The 15,301-nt window shown below is 39.6% G+C and overlaps 1 protein-coding gene and 1 non-coding gene across 3 annotated transcripts in view; both read right to left on the reverse strand.

The window, feature by feature from the left end:
- Positions 1–15,301, reverse strand: part of CEP295 (centrosomal protein 295) — a 45,244-nt gene that overhangs the window by 1,954 nt on the left and 27,989 nt on the right. For both annotated transcript variants that reach the window (XM_064718937.1, XM_064718946.1), the window contains exons 18-28: positions 13,875–13,981; positions 12,235–12,349; positions 10,437–10,670; positions 7,478–7,638; positions 7,090–7,246; positions 4,375–5,018; positions 3,585–3,758; positions 2,247–2,364; positions 1,270–1,476; positions 599–707; positions 5–104 (exon numbers count right to left, since the gene is read on the reverse strand). In XM_064718937.1, the coding sequence (XP_064575007.1) occupies positions 5–104; positions 599–707; positions 1,270–1,476; positions 2,247–2,364; positions 3,585–3,758; positions 4,375–5,018; positions 7,090–7,246; positions 7,478–7,638; positions 10,437–10,670; positions 12,235–12,349; positions 13,875–13,981 (2,126 nt within the window). The remainder of the gene's footprint in view (positions 1–4; positions 105–598; positions 708–1,269; positions 1,477–2,246; positions 2,365–3,584; positions 3,759–4,374; positions 5,019–7,089; positions 7,247–7,477; positions 7,639–10,436; positions 10,671–12,234; positions 12,350–13,874; positions 13,982–15,301) is intronic.
- LOC135455954 (small nucleolar RNA U2-19) lies at positions 12,604–12,686 on the reverse strand. Its single transcript, XR_010442433.1, has one exon. It is a non-coding gene; the product is annotated as a small nucleolar RNA U2-19 (small nucleolar RNA).

Here is a 15,301-nt window from a genome sequence, read left to right on the forward strand (position 1 = left end):
TTACCTTTTGAAACTCTTTAGCCTTTTCTCTGTTTTTAGCATAAGTTTCTTGCCTTGTTTTTTCTTCGTTTCTGATTTTTACTTCTGCAAGCTGATTATAAAGTCTGTGAAAACAAACAAAGAGAAAAAATCAGTGTCTGGGCAGGAAGGAATTGGCAAAGATGGAGTAGGTTAACAAGCTTAAGGTTTTTCCCTGGTCAATTGCTATCAGCTGGGACAATATGCACGCTCCAGTAATCCAGAATCCCTTCAAATTCTTTTTCAGCTCCATCAAACAAACCCTCTCCCTGTTCAGAGCTGCACTTGTTGCCTGTTACTGCTCCTAAGTGCCCAAGTGCAACTGTGAACTTGGCATCAAATTTCACCCCATGTCAGGCATTAAGTGGCACAGCAGCCTCAGCAGGGTGACACCAGCAGTGCCCTTCCTCAGTGCCACCTCTGCATGGGCAATCACACCTGGCTCCTCTCCCACTTCAACGTTAGGCCCCACTGGGTCCAACTGAAGAGCACAGACTGAGCAGCAGCTTTCACAGAACACAGATTAACTACTTTTTTCTGTGGTTGTTTTTTAATTCTCTCACTTGTGTTCATGCAATACCTGGATGTACGCTGGTGCATTTCAATTTCTCCAGACTTCCTATCCTCTGGAGAAGATACTTTCACTTCTCCTACTTTTTTCAATTGATTGGCAAGTGCACCATTTTTTCCTAAGGGGAAAAAAAGAAGCCAAACATTTGTTTGCATGTATATCCTAAATTTAAATCTCTAGTTCAGCTAACTCAAAAGCATGAGATATGTCCAAAGATTTCTAAATGACATGACAAAACCCAAAACAAGCTAGCAGAATGAAGCAATAGAGATGCCATCCTGAGTTAAAATAAATCCCCCAGTGTCACTCTTGAGGCTGCTGCCTGTGCTTAGGGCCATCCATGGCTCTCCAGAGCCAACCTCCAAGTCCCCAGGAGCAGGCACTAGAGATGCACCAGTCTGTTAAACAAGGCTGCTCTGTGATAAGCAGCTGTGGTTTGCAGAGGCACCTCATGATGATAAAGGTGGGCTGATTGTGAAATATGAAGAGCCCCCATAAAGGCCTTCACAGCACAGCAGCTAGACAGTGAGGGAAAACAAACCTCCCTGATTGCCTGAGAAAATAAAGAATAATCCAGTTCGCAATAGCAAACATGCAGCAAATATTAAATCTATTCTTTGATATGAAACAGCAATTGAAGGGATACCTAATGCTGTGTCTTGCCCCCTACATAAACCTACCAGAGAGAAGACCAGACTCCTTTTGCCTGCTTCTTAGATTCTCAGACTTTCCTCCTAGAAGCTTGCTTGCTTGCAGCTTTTCATTTTCTCTCTCCTTATTTTTAATTGCTTCTACTCTTTTCAGAGATTCCTGGATGAAATTCTGCTTTCTTTTTAAAAAAGATTTTTGTAAACTTCTGGGTGTAGCTGCAAATTCCAGCAGCATCACTGTGAAAGAAAAGGAAAAGTCTCCACATTTCTCACTTTTAACAATGAGCAGTAAGTCATGCATTTATTTCAAGGTATTTCTAAAACACTGAGCTTGAGCACTTTTGTAAATGGCATGAGGAGAATGGCACTGAATGATGAGGTATCTTGCAGAACCAGCAGCAGCTCAGACCTATGGGATCCAGTAATGCTCACCAGGTCTGCCCAGACTAATGCTGTGAGAAATACTGCATCAAAAGCAGCTGGATGCCTCAAAACATGAAGACCTGACAAGTCCTCAACACAATTAAGTTCTGTGAATTCCTGACCTTTACATTACTGCAGCTCATCTTGGACAAAAAAGTCAGTATTTTACTACTGTTCCAGACTACCATCAGAATAGGAAAAAGGACAATTCTTTGGCTACATGACTTGGGGGACTAACAGAAAATTAGAAATAAGCAAAGGTACATAAGTTATGACAACAAATCAGAAAATGGCATATATTTTTTCAAAATTAAGTCAATACAAAATCAAACAAGTTTAATGGTAGAGATTCTGAAGCCTCATGAGAGAGAACCTGGCCTAGGAAGAGACAAGTCAATGCTGACACACACTAAACCTTGGTCAAAGGTACTACAGACCAAGCCTGAATAGCAGGATGTTTTTCAGATGCTTTTACCTAAGTAAAAGCAGCTCTGAGTTTTCCAAATGAGAGGTGTATTTTGTTGATGATTTTAATACTAAAAAAATACTTTCTACTTCAGTGTAGTGAAGAACCACATAATTACCTGCAGTCTGATGTGATGGACAGTGACTCTTGTTGGGACTCTGGGCTTTGGGAGAACTGTCAGGCCTTACGAATGCTGAATCGTCTGCATCTGGAGTTAGTGGCAAAAATTCTCTCTCCTGTTTCAAATGGATCAGTGATTGGATTGGAAATGCTTAACACGTATGACAAATTCGAGTGAAGCAGTACTACTGTACCACTAACAGACACAGTACAAATAAAATACATGCTTTTGCCTTTATGCCTGATGCAAAGAAAAATCAGAAATGGATTTTGGTAATAGAGATGAAAAAGCTGTTTTCTAAAAACATTTTAAAACTTAAAAAAACCAAAAAAAACAAAAAAAAACCCCAAAAAACAAACCCCCCCAAAAAAACCTACCCACCCCCTAAACCCCTAGAACCTCTAAAACCCCAAAAACATCCATTAAAGACTTTTGTCCACCAGATTTCAACTGCGTGTTCTTAATACAGGTCTGCAAATCCAATTTCTTTTCCTTTCCTCCTGCTCTCTACAGTTCTCCCCATCCCCCTCTCCCTGCTGTCTTTTCCCCCCATTTTCCAGAGGCAGGTGACACCCATTGCAGCAGTACAGCCTCCAGCTGCCAACCTCCACCTCACCCATCTACCTGCTACCTCATACAAACCCATCCTTAGACACAGTTCTCTAGATGGCTCTAGAATTCTCCAGATGGCTCTTGCAATTAGTGCATGATCGAATCTGTTCATCTAAAAGGCTCAGTTCTACACTGCAGACACTGATTCTACACCAGTGCTTCAGCACCCAAACTATGGTCTCACTACAGCCCAGCCCTCTGCAGTTTACAACAGCCTTTGCTTTATAGAAGCAAGCAGCAAGAAGAACACCACAGGTTAATTAAGTGTGGCAGCTAGGAAGAGCTGATTCATTTTCCCTCTAACTGCTGTTGCAGTCTGGTATGGCTCCATCCTCACAAGGTGAGGGGATTCTCCTTTTTTTTCTTGTCTAGTTCGTAGTTTTCATTTTATCCCACACTCTCTTTTCATTCAGTTTTCAACTAGTAAGATACAGTTCAGTCTTGCAAACACCAGCAAGATGGTTTTGTTTTTTGCAGCAAGTCTTCCCAAACTCTATCTAGATCAGTATGACAAAGTAGTAACTAAGAAATAGCCCAAATTTTGCATCTATTTGATCCGTCTGGAAAACACAACATCAAGCCAAGATGATCCAAAGCAGTTAAAAAACTTGGAGAACACAACAACCTCTTGTTTTTCAACAGTGGATTAACTGCTACAGTGGGGCCTCTCCTTATTGTGATTAATACTAAGTTCAAACCAGAATCACATTAGATAATGCTCACCTCAGTAAAAACATCACATTCAGACTGATCCACACATGCTGAGTTATCCATTGCATCCTCCTTAATTTTCTCTTGGTTAGGATGTTCAATGTCTGATTCTACAATACTGATGTCATTGGAGCTTACCAGAGTGAGCTCAGGTTCTTCCATGATACCATGTCCTGACTTAGTCTCCTAGAAAATAAATTAATCAAGACATCAGTAAGGAAAAAAGTAAAAACCCAGTATTTTCAGCAACAGCAACATCTGTTGTCAGAAAAAGGAAGCTCATTTAACATATAGAAAAAAAGAAAACCTGCCCCAAGCAATAAATGAAATACAGAAAGAATATTTGTATATCAGAATTTGAAAAACTGAAACAAATAACGCAAAGCAATCAAACAACTACAAAAACTCCCCCTCTCCACAAGTTTAAATTACTTAATTCCAGGGAATTTTTTTTAAAGCTACATCGATGCTATTTCTTTAAGTTTGCTTATGCTTTGGGTAATTTATTTGCCTCCTTCAGGCTTCTAAATGGAGCCAGCTGCATGAGCTCTATCACTTGGTGCTAAGAGGAGGAGATGCAGTAGGGATGCTACAGCTCCTCCAACCATTGTGGGAACTCAGCTCATTTAAACTACTGCTAGTTACCTTAGTGCTAGGATCTGGAAGAAGGAGTAGGGCAAAACTCCAGGAAACAGGAACCAGAACTGTAAAACCAACATTTGCCAAGCTTCCAGACATTAAAGGCCTAAAGGAACTTTGTGCAACAACAAAACCCCTGCTTTTGGCAATTTGTTTTACTCACCCAGACTGGAATATGACAAGAGCTTCTGGGCACAGAATGAGAACGTTTTTCATGTCCTTGGAACAAAGAACTGTTCTGCTGTACAGCAGCGTGCAAGTGGATGTCTGAGTCTTGCAAGTTGGTTTCTCTGAGAACCCTCAGAGATTCTTGTCCTTCTGGAAAGCTTTGATCTGGCTCCTCCATGTCCATATTGCACTGAGAATGCAGATCCACAGCTTTATTTACTTCATCTACATGAAGTGATTTTTCAGGAAGCTTCACATCCTTCTTCTTATCAAATGCCTCCAAAGGTAATTTTTCAGAAGACACAGTCTCTTTTACTATTTGCTGAGGGAAAGTTTCATCCATTGGAACTGGTATGGGATCTAGTTGATAAAATGATTTTTGCTCTTCCAGGTGAATCAGACTTTTGTTCTGCACATCTTCCACTGAACACTGGAGATTAATACATCTCATACTTCTTGACAGCTCTTCATATTCACTTGCAGGTGAAACACAGTTCTCACTGCCTCTGTTTTTAATTCCAGGCACTTGTTCAAAAGGTCTCTGTGACACAAGGTTCATATCCCCTGGCTGATCAGCATTCTGACAGTCATCACTCAGAGTAGATTCTAATTGCAGTGGGTGAAAAGATTCTTCAGATCCTGTTTAGAAAATTGTCAGAAGTCAAACTTATTGCTAGCAAAACAGAATTTACACTTTAAGTCTCTCTATAAGAAGACTTTTCAGTACTGTATAACAAGAAGTCTAATAAAAAGGAACAAACATTTTGTGTAAAATCTGCTAAAGCTTCCTCAAACATAATGCCATTAACATTACAGAAAATTATTCCATCACTGTACACAAAACTTCAAGAAACAACACTTGCTGCTTCTTAGAATATGTTTAGGGATGGACTTTGTGATGGTGCTGACACAGCTACACTGGAAGCCAGAACATTTTATAGCTTATACTCTGTAAATGGAAATCCTCTGAGTCTCTCTTGGGCCTGCAACAAAGTCTCTAAACCAGAAAGAAAACCATTACTTGGGCAGAAAATCTTCAAAGAAGAAAGCAACATTCAAACTGCAACAGAGACTACTGTTCCTACAAGGTACAGTATTGCAACTTAAATTATTTTTCTTTATCTGAGCATAGAAGTCAAGATACCATTTCTCCCCAGAAGAGGCTGGGCAAAGAGAAAGACTGGGTATCAACATTAATTACTGGGGAGGCATTTCAGCAGGACAGCGTGTGCCAAACAGACAACAGTGTTGTCTACATCACTTTTTTTTTTGTCCTAAGTTTGCTAGTATTGGTTACACAGACTCCAGCATTGTGCTATCACCAGGCTTTTTATACACATGGAAAGTGCCACAGAAACTTTTAATGGCTTCCTTTAGATCTTTTTCTGCATTCTTTGATACACAGAAAATATCTAGTTTTACATGAATAGAGAATATTGTCTGCTGATCAACAGCAGTTAATGGGGAGGGGAGAATTACACTGCAACATCAGCCATCAACAGAAAATTCTCTCCATGAGGAACTTGCATATCAGCCTTCCTTGAACAATCCAAAACAGATTTCACTTGCTTAGGCTGTTGCTTATGTTATTTTTTCCCTCCTTTTAAAGCACAACAATAATTGGTTTGGGATTATGAAAACACTTAAGTGATGGGAAGATTCTGCAGTTAAACCACAAAGATTCTGTCTATAAGCAATTTAGGAACAGAATGGTTTGAAATTAGAATGGAGCTTCCTAAATCCCATTTGCTGTATCTGCAATCACAACATCTTGAAGTATCAGCCTCTTCTAGCACTTCTTATTACTTTTCAAGTCACAAATATAACTGACCAATAACATTTGCATTATAACTACATCTATTACTTAAACTATTGTGCCATGTTTCCTGTTCCTGTTCAGCTTTTTGCTGGAGCATCTTGAAACACTGAAACACCTGATTGTTGCTGCAGAAATATTTAGATTGCTACTACCTGCATTTGGAAATTTTAGAATTACATGAAATATCAAGTTAATTTAAATTTAACTGCACATCTCAAAAAATTTTTCCTGCTATAAGCTGCAGTTAACCTAATCATAAACTTCCAATCCACTAAATTAACTATTCACTGTAGCTCAAAACTTGCTGTTGTATCCTCCACTTTATTTTGTAGAGACATAAGGCTGTTCTGTAATCAAACCAAAAATCATAGTGTGCAGTATACAGCTGTGACTTAACACTGGGAAAGGAAAATGGAATTGTTTCTTGAAGAACACAATGTATTTAAAAGACAAATGACTCAGTTCAGAGAGACTCTAACACATGAACAAAATTTTAATCAATTTTTGGGACCTCCTTGCCTTACTCAAACTTACAAAGTAATGGATATACATTAAAAAATACTTGAAAAAGGACAGTTTCAGCCAGAGTTGACATTTCTTTGCCAACCAAATCATCACAAAAGGAATAAGTAACATAATATCCATTACAGTGACTTGAATACCTGGTCTGCTTCTGTATCACAGTCGTAACTGCTTATAAAATGAACTTTAAAAAATTTAGGAGTTCTCTCATTAAAGGTGGTGGAGGAGACTGTGTGACAGTGCACTGGAGTTAACACATTTCAAAGCAGGGCTGAGGGGAGTGAGATCTGTCCCCACTTCAAACCCACACTAAGGGCTGGTATTTATACACTGGCACAAAGCTGATTTTGAAAACTACACTGAACATACCTAGAGTAACATTTTCTCTAATGGACCCTTCTTCTGATGAGATGTTTTGCCCATTTGCTTCAAGAGTAGGAGGCAGACTGCTTCTTTGTCTGCTCAGACTGGAGTTTTCTTCTAGAAATGCAGACACATCTGGACTTTCTGTAGGAAATCCTGAATTCTAGCGGCATTAAAAAAAAAATTGATTTAAGATTAATTTTCTCAGAAATATGAAGGATAAAAAGAAAAAGGTAGTTTTGGATTTTTAGGCCATGTATCTGCTACAACCAGCAATCTACATATACAAAAAATACACTGTGTTTTTTTCTAAATTGTATAGGGATTATACATTTAAATCTTACAAAAATCTTCAGCCAAAACATTTCCTCCACCAGAGTTTTTTCTGCCATACCTTGCTAAATTCTCTACTGTGTTGGGAAATTCTGTATTGAGAAGAGGATGATGATGATGATGTATCGAAGTCAACACTTGGTTCCAAAGGCTGAAAGATCTGGTGATGGAAGTTTGGAAAAGGTCCCTCCATTTCAGGAAAACAGAGTTCAGTTTCTAGAGCTATAAGAGAAGAGGTTATTTTAAAAACAAACAAACATCACCCACACCCCAAAACCAAAATAAAAGCAAACAAAAAACCTCCAAAACCTCCAACAATGGTGTCATGGTTTGAGCCTGGCACAGAGCCAGTGCCCCCCATGAAAATGCCTCACCCTGGTGTCTGCTGTGAGATGTGACCAGGAATAAGCAAAACAGGCTCTAACTTAAACATAAAGGACACTTTATTACTTAAACTACAGGAAAATAGGGAAAGACCATAAGGAAAAAGAAGAAAAGAATTGAAAACCTTACAAAAAAACCATTTTCCTCCTCCCCACCACCTGACTTTCCCAATCCAATACATTCTCCCAAAACACCCGGTACGACACTTTAGTATACTCAAACATCAGTTCATGAAGAGGAAAGGAGTCCTTCTCGTTCCATAGGCTTCTCCTGGAAACACACTGAAACCTCGTGTGCTTCTCTGTTACTTCGGCACCGCCCGGAAAAAAAAAAGTCCTTTTGCCGCTTGTGACATCTTCCTTCCATGCCCAGTGCTCTCAACACTGCGCATGGACCAGAGCTGCTGTTAGGGTTGTCTTTCAAGGATGCCTTGTCTCACTCCAAAAAGGCACAGTCTCTGCTTTTGGGACATCTGTCCCCCCATATTTTTCCAACCCCCTGGGGCCGGGGGGTCCTCACGAAGAACCTTCCTGGTTTTGAGGCACTGCCTCCCCCTAAATGCAGTCTGTGTCACAGGAACAACTGAGTCCATAGCCACGAGAAAAGTCCAGCCAAAAGGCCACTCCAAATCATCTCTCCCCATCCAATCATCTCCACATCTCATCTCTTATCTCCCTTCTTATTCAGCTTCGAGGAGGATTAGCATTTTTGCAAGGCCCCAATCATGCAAGAAAGGGTTAAAAGTTTTCAGTCTCTGTCGGTCCGGAGCGACTCCCATGCACGCTGCCGCTCCGGCCGGGCACTCTCCCTCCTTCTCCTCCTGGCTGGCTGCTCTCCTGGGGGGGGGGGGGGGTGGGGCTGGCTGCCCGAGGGCTGACTCTCTGGGATCTTCCACCCTTCCATCCTCGAAGCCCCCGAAGCCCCTCACCCCCATCTCTGTCCAGGCCCCGGGCCTACCGCATGGCCGGCCCCTCCCCCGCCCAGCAGCAGCGGGCTGGGCGGGGGAAGAGATCTGACCTCTTCGCCCGACGATGTCTCAAAGTGGGAGTTCCAAGGGCAGTGCCCTGCTTTTAACCCCTGTGTATTCTCGGAGGTGTGTCCAAACCCCACTGGCCACACCGGACGCCAGTCTCAAACCCAAAACCTTCATTGGTTTGACCACTGCTTCCCAGAATTCCCACTCCTTCCTGGTCAAACCACGACAAATGGACACAACATGAGTTGTTCCTATATACAGTAAATAAAGCCTATAGAACTCTGCAGGTATACAAATACCAGCTGAAAAATGAAATTGTTAGAGCATTCAATTCTTTGACTCTGAACAATGCAGGTAAAAAGCAGTAAGAAAGTGCTACCCTGATTCAATTTTATTATTCTTTAAATGAAAAGGTGAAGTCTGTAAGTTCTCTGCTCAGCTCTTGTGAGATTGCCTCAAAAGTAGTATGGGTTTCTCAGCACAAAACTCACAACAGAACAAGACCAATAAAGAGGCACAAGGATGATTAGAGGATGGATGTAGCACATGATGTTCAAAGAGCAGCTAAATAACTGAGTTTGTTCAATCTTAAAAGAAGAACTGGGGGTGTGAGGGAAGTGCTACAAAAAATGTCTGCTGTCTATTAGCTCTCAAGAGGTACAGTACAGAGAATCCTAGAATGGTCTGGTTTGGCAGGAACCTTAAAGATCATCTAGTTCCAAACCCCTTGCTATGGGACACCTTCCACTTAAACAGGTACTCAAAGCCCCATCCAACCTGGCCTTGAACACTTCCAGGGATGGGGCATCCACAACTTTTCTGGGCAACCTGTACCAGCACCTCAACACCCTCACTATGATTGATTTCTTCCTGGTGTTTAATCTGAATCTGTCCTCTGTCAGTTTAAAGAAAATGCAGTCTCCTCGAACACGCAAGAAAAGAAAAAACAAAAAAAAAACAAGAAAGAAGAAAGTTATTAAAATGTTGCTTGGTGGTATAGAATCTTTGTCCTTGGAGATACTCAGAACTTGCCTGGACAAGCCTGTAAGCAACCTGGTCTAAGTTTGCTCTGCTGTGAGCAGGAAGGAGAATTTGGGTCACATAACTAGAAGGTTCTTCCAGGTCTAGATTAATCTACAGTTATATGATTTGAGGTTTTCAAACATTCCATGAAGAAGTGATTTGAATTAAATCTTCATGATCACTAATAACAATGTTCTTAATTTTCATGAATGGTTAAATTTTTCTGGAGAGCATAAAATTCCCACCAGCCAGTCAGAGCTTCACCAACTATGTGACCCCTTGTGAACAGCGAAGCATTATATAGAATTTCTGTACCCTCCTGAAGTGAAAGCTGTGCATAAACAAGTGACAAAAATGGCACAGGTAGTAAGCAACCCAGCCACAGTGGCAGGAAGCTGCACAGAATTGATAGAGACCTGGTCAGTCCTTTTGTTTCTGCACTAGATATTCTTTGTGAACATGTATCTAACACCAAGCTCCAAAAACATGAAAGTATGGAATTCTTGCATGTAGAATCCTTACTGACTTTAAAATGTAAATTGAATATACATAATACAGACCAATGCCTAACACTGAGCAAGCTCCTCATTCTATACGATCAGAGAGCTGCACAAAAATGCCATAAAATAAGGAATACCTTGGAAATGTGTATTGTCCTCTGAGTAAGAGTTCAAGTTCCCAGTAGGTCTCCCCAAGATCTGCTCTATCTGGTTTTCTTTATAAAAACACATCTTTCCTTCAGACAACTGACTTTCAGACGCTGCAGACAAAATCTCTTGCCTCTGCTGCAAGGTAAAAGGAAGTGAGGAGTTCCAAGGGTGGCTTCCTGTTTCTCTCACAATTCCACCTTCTCTTCTATTAGAAGACAATCCTGAAATAATAAGTTAGATGTTATGCATACAAACCACTTGCATTACATCATTTGAAAAGACAGTGCTTAGCATCCTGAAATATTCATAGAGTTCTGGGGTTTTGTTTCTTTAATTGTCTCCTGTCAACGCTTCTACAAACCTTACCACACATTTTCACATATGCAAGTTGCTAATCTCTAATTAGAGAAGAGTCAGTACACAGCACTTTTACAGAATGAAGACTTAGGAAATACTGAAATAACATCAGAAAAGAATAAATACTGCTATTTTATGCTAACTCGCACGCCTTTAACTCCTACTGCACATAAATGTGTCAATCCTTTCATGTGATCTTAAATATCTTCCTGACACCCCACAGTGATTTTATTTGTGCTCAAACAGAAATTGCTTTATACCAACACTAGAAATCTGAGGGATCAAGACAACCAAAATAATGTTCCTAAACAGTACACCAACGCTTCTCACTCTATATCATTATTATTTATAAGCTTACAGAAGAACTGCACAAAGCTACCAGAAAAGGTCACTACTAAGCACTGAGTGTATGGTGAAGACACATCTAGACTTGAAAAATTTATTTACTCAAATAACTTCTGGTATTTTTCTTCAAGAAAATCGGTATTTTTCTTTCACAACTAAAAAAAGAATGGAGAAGAAAAATTTCAAGAAAATTACCTTAGAAATGACTTTAGCTTTCTTACATAAATAAAACACAGATGTGTCACTCGAGTTAGAAAGCTTACTACTCAAAATAACATCTGTTTGAAAAATTAGGGTTAAAATGAGCCATTGAAATCTCAGGCTGTAAAAACTGTAATCTTCAAAAGCTGATTTATAAACATAGAATAACACATATACATACATTTCTTAAGAAATCAGACGCATGTCAGAATAACTCAATATTAAGCCTCAAAGTAAGTAAATCCAAGGGTCACTATCTAATCAATTTCAAACTCACTTCCATGTTCATAAGTAATACTGTCAGGAGCACTTATGTATTGGTTTTGATTTTATGAAAAACTAACAACATCAAGAGGCAGACTACAGACAAAAAATAGTAAGAACACATATTTCCCAGAAAACTATTAAAAGTCAATATGGCATTCAAATGACATTTTCACAAATAAGTCCTTAAGAATAATGGTGATGACAAGCAGATACTGGAACAAGTCTCTAAACAGCAAGACAAACATAGCTCTGCAATAATCCATGATTATATATTGATTAGGAAACTTTTATCAGTGTATCATTTGAAGATAATTTTTAAAACAAAAATTGCTGCTTGAAAGCTGCTAGTGTTACAGCTGCATAATAAAACTCAAAACATCCTTTGCCAAAGCAAATGTACAATAATAATAAATTATTATAAAAGTAAAAAAATCATAAGCACCTAAAAAAACATTCTGGTTATACTCAACTCTGTAAGATGTATTAATCAACCTTTGGTGAAGTTTGACAAAAGCTTATTTCAGAAGAACTTATGTTTGGTGAGTTCAACCCATTCTGCCATAAAATTAAACCACAATTTTCCTTTTACAAGAACAACAAAACCTGAACACCCACCAGTGTCAACAGGGTTTGCATTCAACATTTCACTGGTTGAAAAGGTGCCAGTGGAAACTGTTGAAGTTCCATCACAGGGTATTCCTTGCACGAAAGCCTCTGAACCTGGCACTTCCTAGGATAGAATAACACACCTATTATTACCATGTATTCACATGTTCAGAAGTAAAGCTGTAAACCCACACATTTTATTCTGAGCTCAGTTCAAGTGTAGGAGCCTTCATGTTTTGCACAGTCAGGCAAATATAGATTCATCCTTGCTCAGTACAACACATTCACACCCCACGTCCCAGGCACATCACCCCCAACAGCCCCCTCCCCTCTCTCTCATACACACACACATTCACACACTCAGTCTCACATAAAGCCTCTCAGAACTGCATACAAATCATGACACCTAGAAGATAAAACATCTTCTGGTGGTCAGATTTGGCTATTTCTCATCACGGACCCACTTCAGCTGAATTGTGGATCTCAGAGGGACATATATGCAATACATTAAAAACTCATGAACTTTATAAGTACTTTCAATATTGAGCTTTTTGCATACAGGAGACTTAAAATCTAATTCTATGAAATTAAACTACAATATACAAAATCTTCTAAAGCATTACCTTCTTTAATTTTAAGGTAAGCTCTATAAAGTCAAGAAGAAAAATTTTGAAGAATTATGTGAACAGTTCTTCTCAAACTCTGACTTAAAATGTGCCCTAAGAAAATAAAAAAAATCTAGGAAACCCTTCTGCTACATTTTTCATTACATACTAATATATGTATATTAGTATATATACATATATATATGTATTAGTATGTGTGTGTATATATATATATAAGTACATATATATATACACACACATATATATGTGTGTGTGTGTATTTAACATACACATTTAGAACATTTACATCCCAAGGTACTTCTATATATCCATGTCATACACAGCATGTTTTAAATACTGTTTTTATCTGCTACCAAAATTATGGAATCTTTGAGGGAGAGAAAGGAGGGAGACTGACGCTGGTTTTGGCAAGGCTTTTAACAGTCTCACAATATTCTATGATCCCAGTTTGGATGTTGCAACCTGGATGGGTGGACAGTAAGAAGGGTAAAAACCTGGCTGGATAATCAGGCTCAGAAGTCAGGGACTGAAGGGTTACACACTCAGTGGAGGTGGGGAACAAGTACACAGGGTTCTGTGCTTGGCAATGACCCAGAGGAGGTGACACCACACTTTTATCAAATCTGCAGACACATTAAGTCAGGAAGAGCATGCCATGCACTGAGCAGCAATGCTGGTATCCAAAAGGACCTCTGAGGCTGCTTCTACAGGAATGGTATGAAACCCAGCAAGGGCAAAGTCCGGCACCTGGGAAGGAAGAAGGCAGAGCACCAGTCCCAGCTGGGCCTGCCTGGGGAGCAGCACTGTGAAAAAGGAGTCTTAGAAGTGGAGTGTAACCCACTGTGTGCCCTGACTGAGGAGCAACAGCATCCCAAGCTGTATGAACATGGTTACCTCTTTACTTGGTGCTTGTTTTACTGCTGCATTTAGAATATGCTCCCACTCTTAGCCACCCAATATGAAAAAGAAAGATTACACCACAATATAAAGAGTGAGTTATATGCTCATTTTGTTATCACCAACCGTATTATCAAGCCCCAGTGATGGTTCAGAACTTTTTCTAAGTCTCTCTCCACCTTCAGCAGCGACAACTGGTGAATCTTGAGACACTTGAGAGTCCTGGGACTGGGCTGAACACAAAAGTAACAGAAGTAATGAGGAACAAAAAGCCATTTCGAGTTCATAGCGAGCAACGCACAGCAGAGGGCAGTAACACTCCACTGCTGCTGGCCTCACTTTTCAGGCACTGATTCTGCCCGGCCTTAACAACTTTCACCTACACAGGAGTTTCTGCTGCACCACACCCCCAATTTCATCAGTGACCTGTGGTTCTTGACATGCTTTCCTATAATTTCTAACTACCACAGAGCAGACAGGAAGAGCTGGACATTCATGTTTTGGCTTAGCAGAATGAAGCGTGGCTTTGCCAGTGTTATCACAATCATTTCACTGGAGTGGGGGGAATCCTTTACAAGCTACCATTACAGTGATTACAAAGAAAAGCAGACATTCTAAGTGAGTCAGAGAAACCAGAAGAACTGAATTGCTTAACTATAGCATGACTAATACCATGGAACTGAGTCACTTTTGCCATAATGCTCTCACACATAAAAGTAAGCAAGATCAGTATCTGCAAAAAATCCACCACAGCAGCACCCAACAAATGCAATTTCTGCATTCAGTGCTGATAAGCACCTTCAAAGTTTGACAAGTCTATGATTATAAATTAACTGTCACAAACAAATACATGTTATTATTTCCAGTATAGTTTTCAAGAAAGAAGTGCTAAGTATGAAACTGAAATTAAACACAGGTGAAGTAGGCATGTTTTATCCCAATTCTAAAAAGGCTGCTAATGACAGACATTTCAAACCCCCAGCTTTTTTAAGACTCTCTACTGAAGCAGATCTAACTTTTTCTGAATCCTAACACTAGTTTGTACTTTGTGTACGCTGAAACTCAGCTTCTTACCAGATGGCAAACTCTGGTTGTTCTAATTTATACTATAAAAAAAAGGAAATGTTTTCTCTGTAAAGCAACAACAGTAATGGACTGATATGATATGACAATAATAAAGATTGTGTTCTCAATAAATACGAAGCATTTTGAAACTCATTTCAGGGAGAGGAAAAAAAGTCCAAGATTTCTTATAGCCACTACTGTCCAGCAGACATCTAGGAGAAAGAAACATAAATGGAAATACATCTAAAACACGTTTATTTAGAGGCCAAGTACTCAGCTCAAGTCTGCTCCTCTTCCTTGGAGCAGGATACAGGAGACAGAGGATGCTGGAAATGAGCAAGGCCTTCAAGAAAATTCCTTGAAGAGCATGAAAACTGCAATCATCTAATCAATTGTTATGTAAACATCTCCATAGGAGAAAAAATGCATAGCACAAAAGATTGCTAAACCTAAAGTAACAGCAAGAAGCAGTGTCTAGAAATGGCTGT

Source organism: Zonotrichia leucophrys, chromosome 1, assembly GCF_028769735.1.
Source record: "Zonotrichia leucophrys gambelii isolate GWCS_2022_RI chromosome 1, RI_Zleu_2.0, whole genome shotgun sequence".
Taxonomy (NCBI): domain Eukaryota; kingdom Metazoa; phylum Chordata; class Aves; order Passeriformes; family Passerellidae; genus Zonotrichia; species Zonotrichia leucophrys.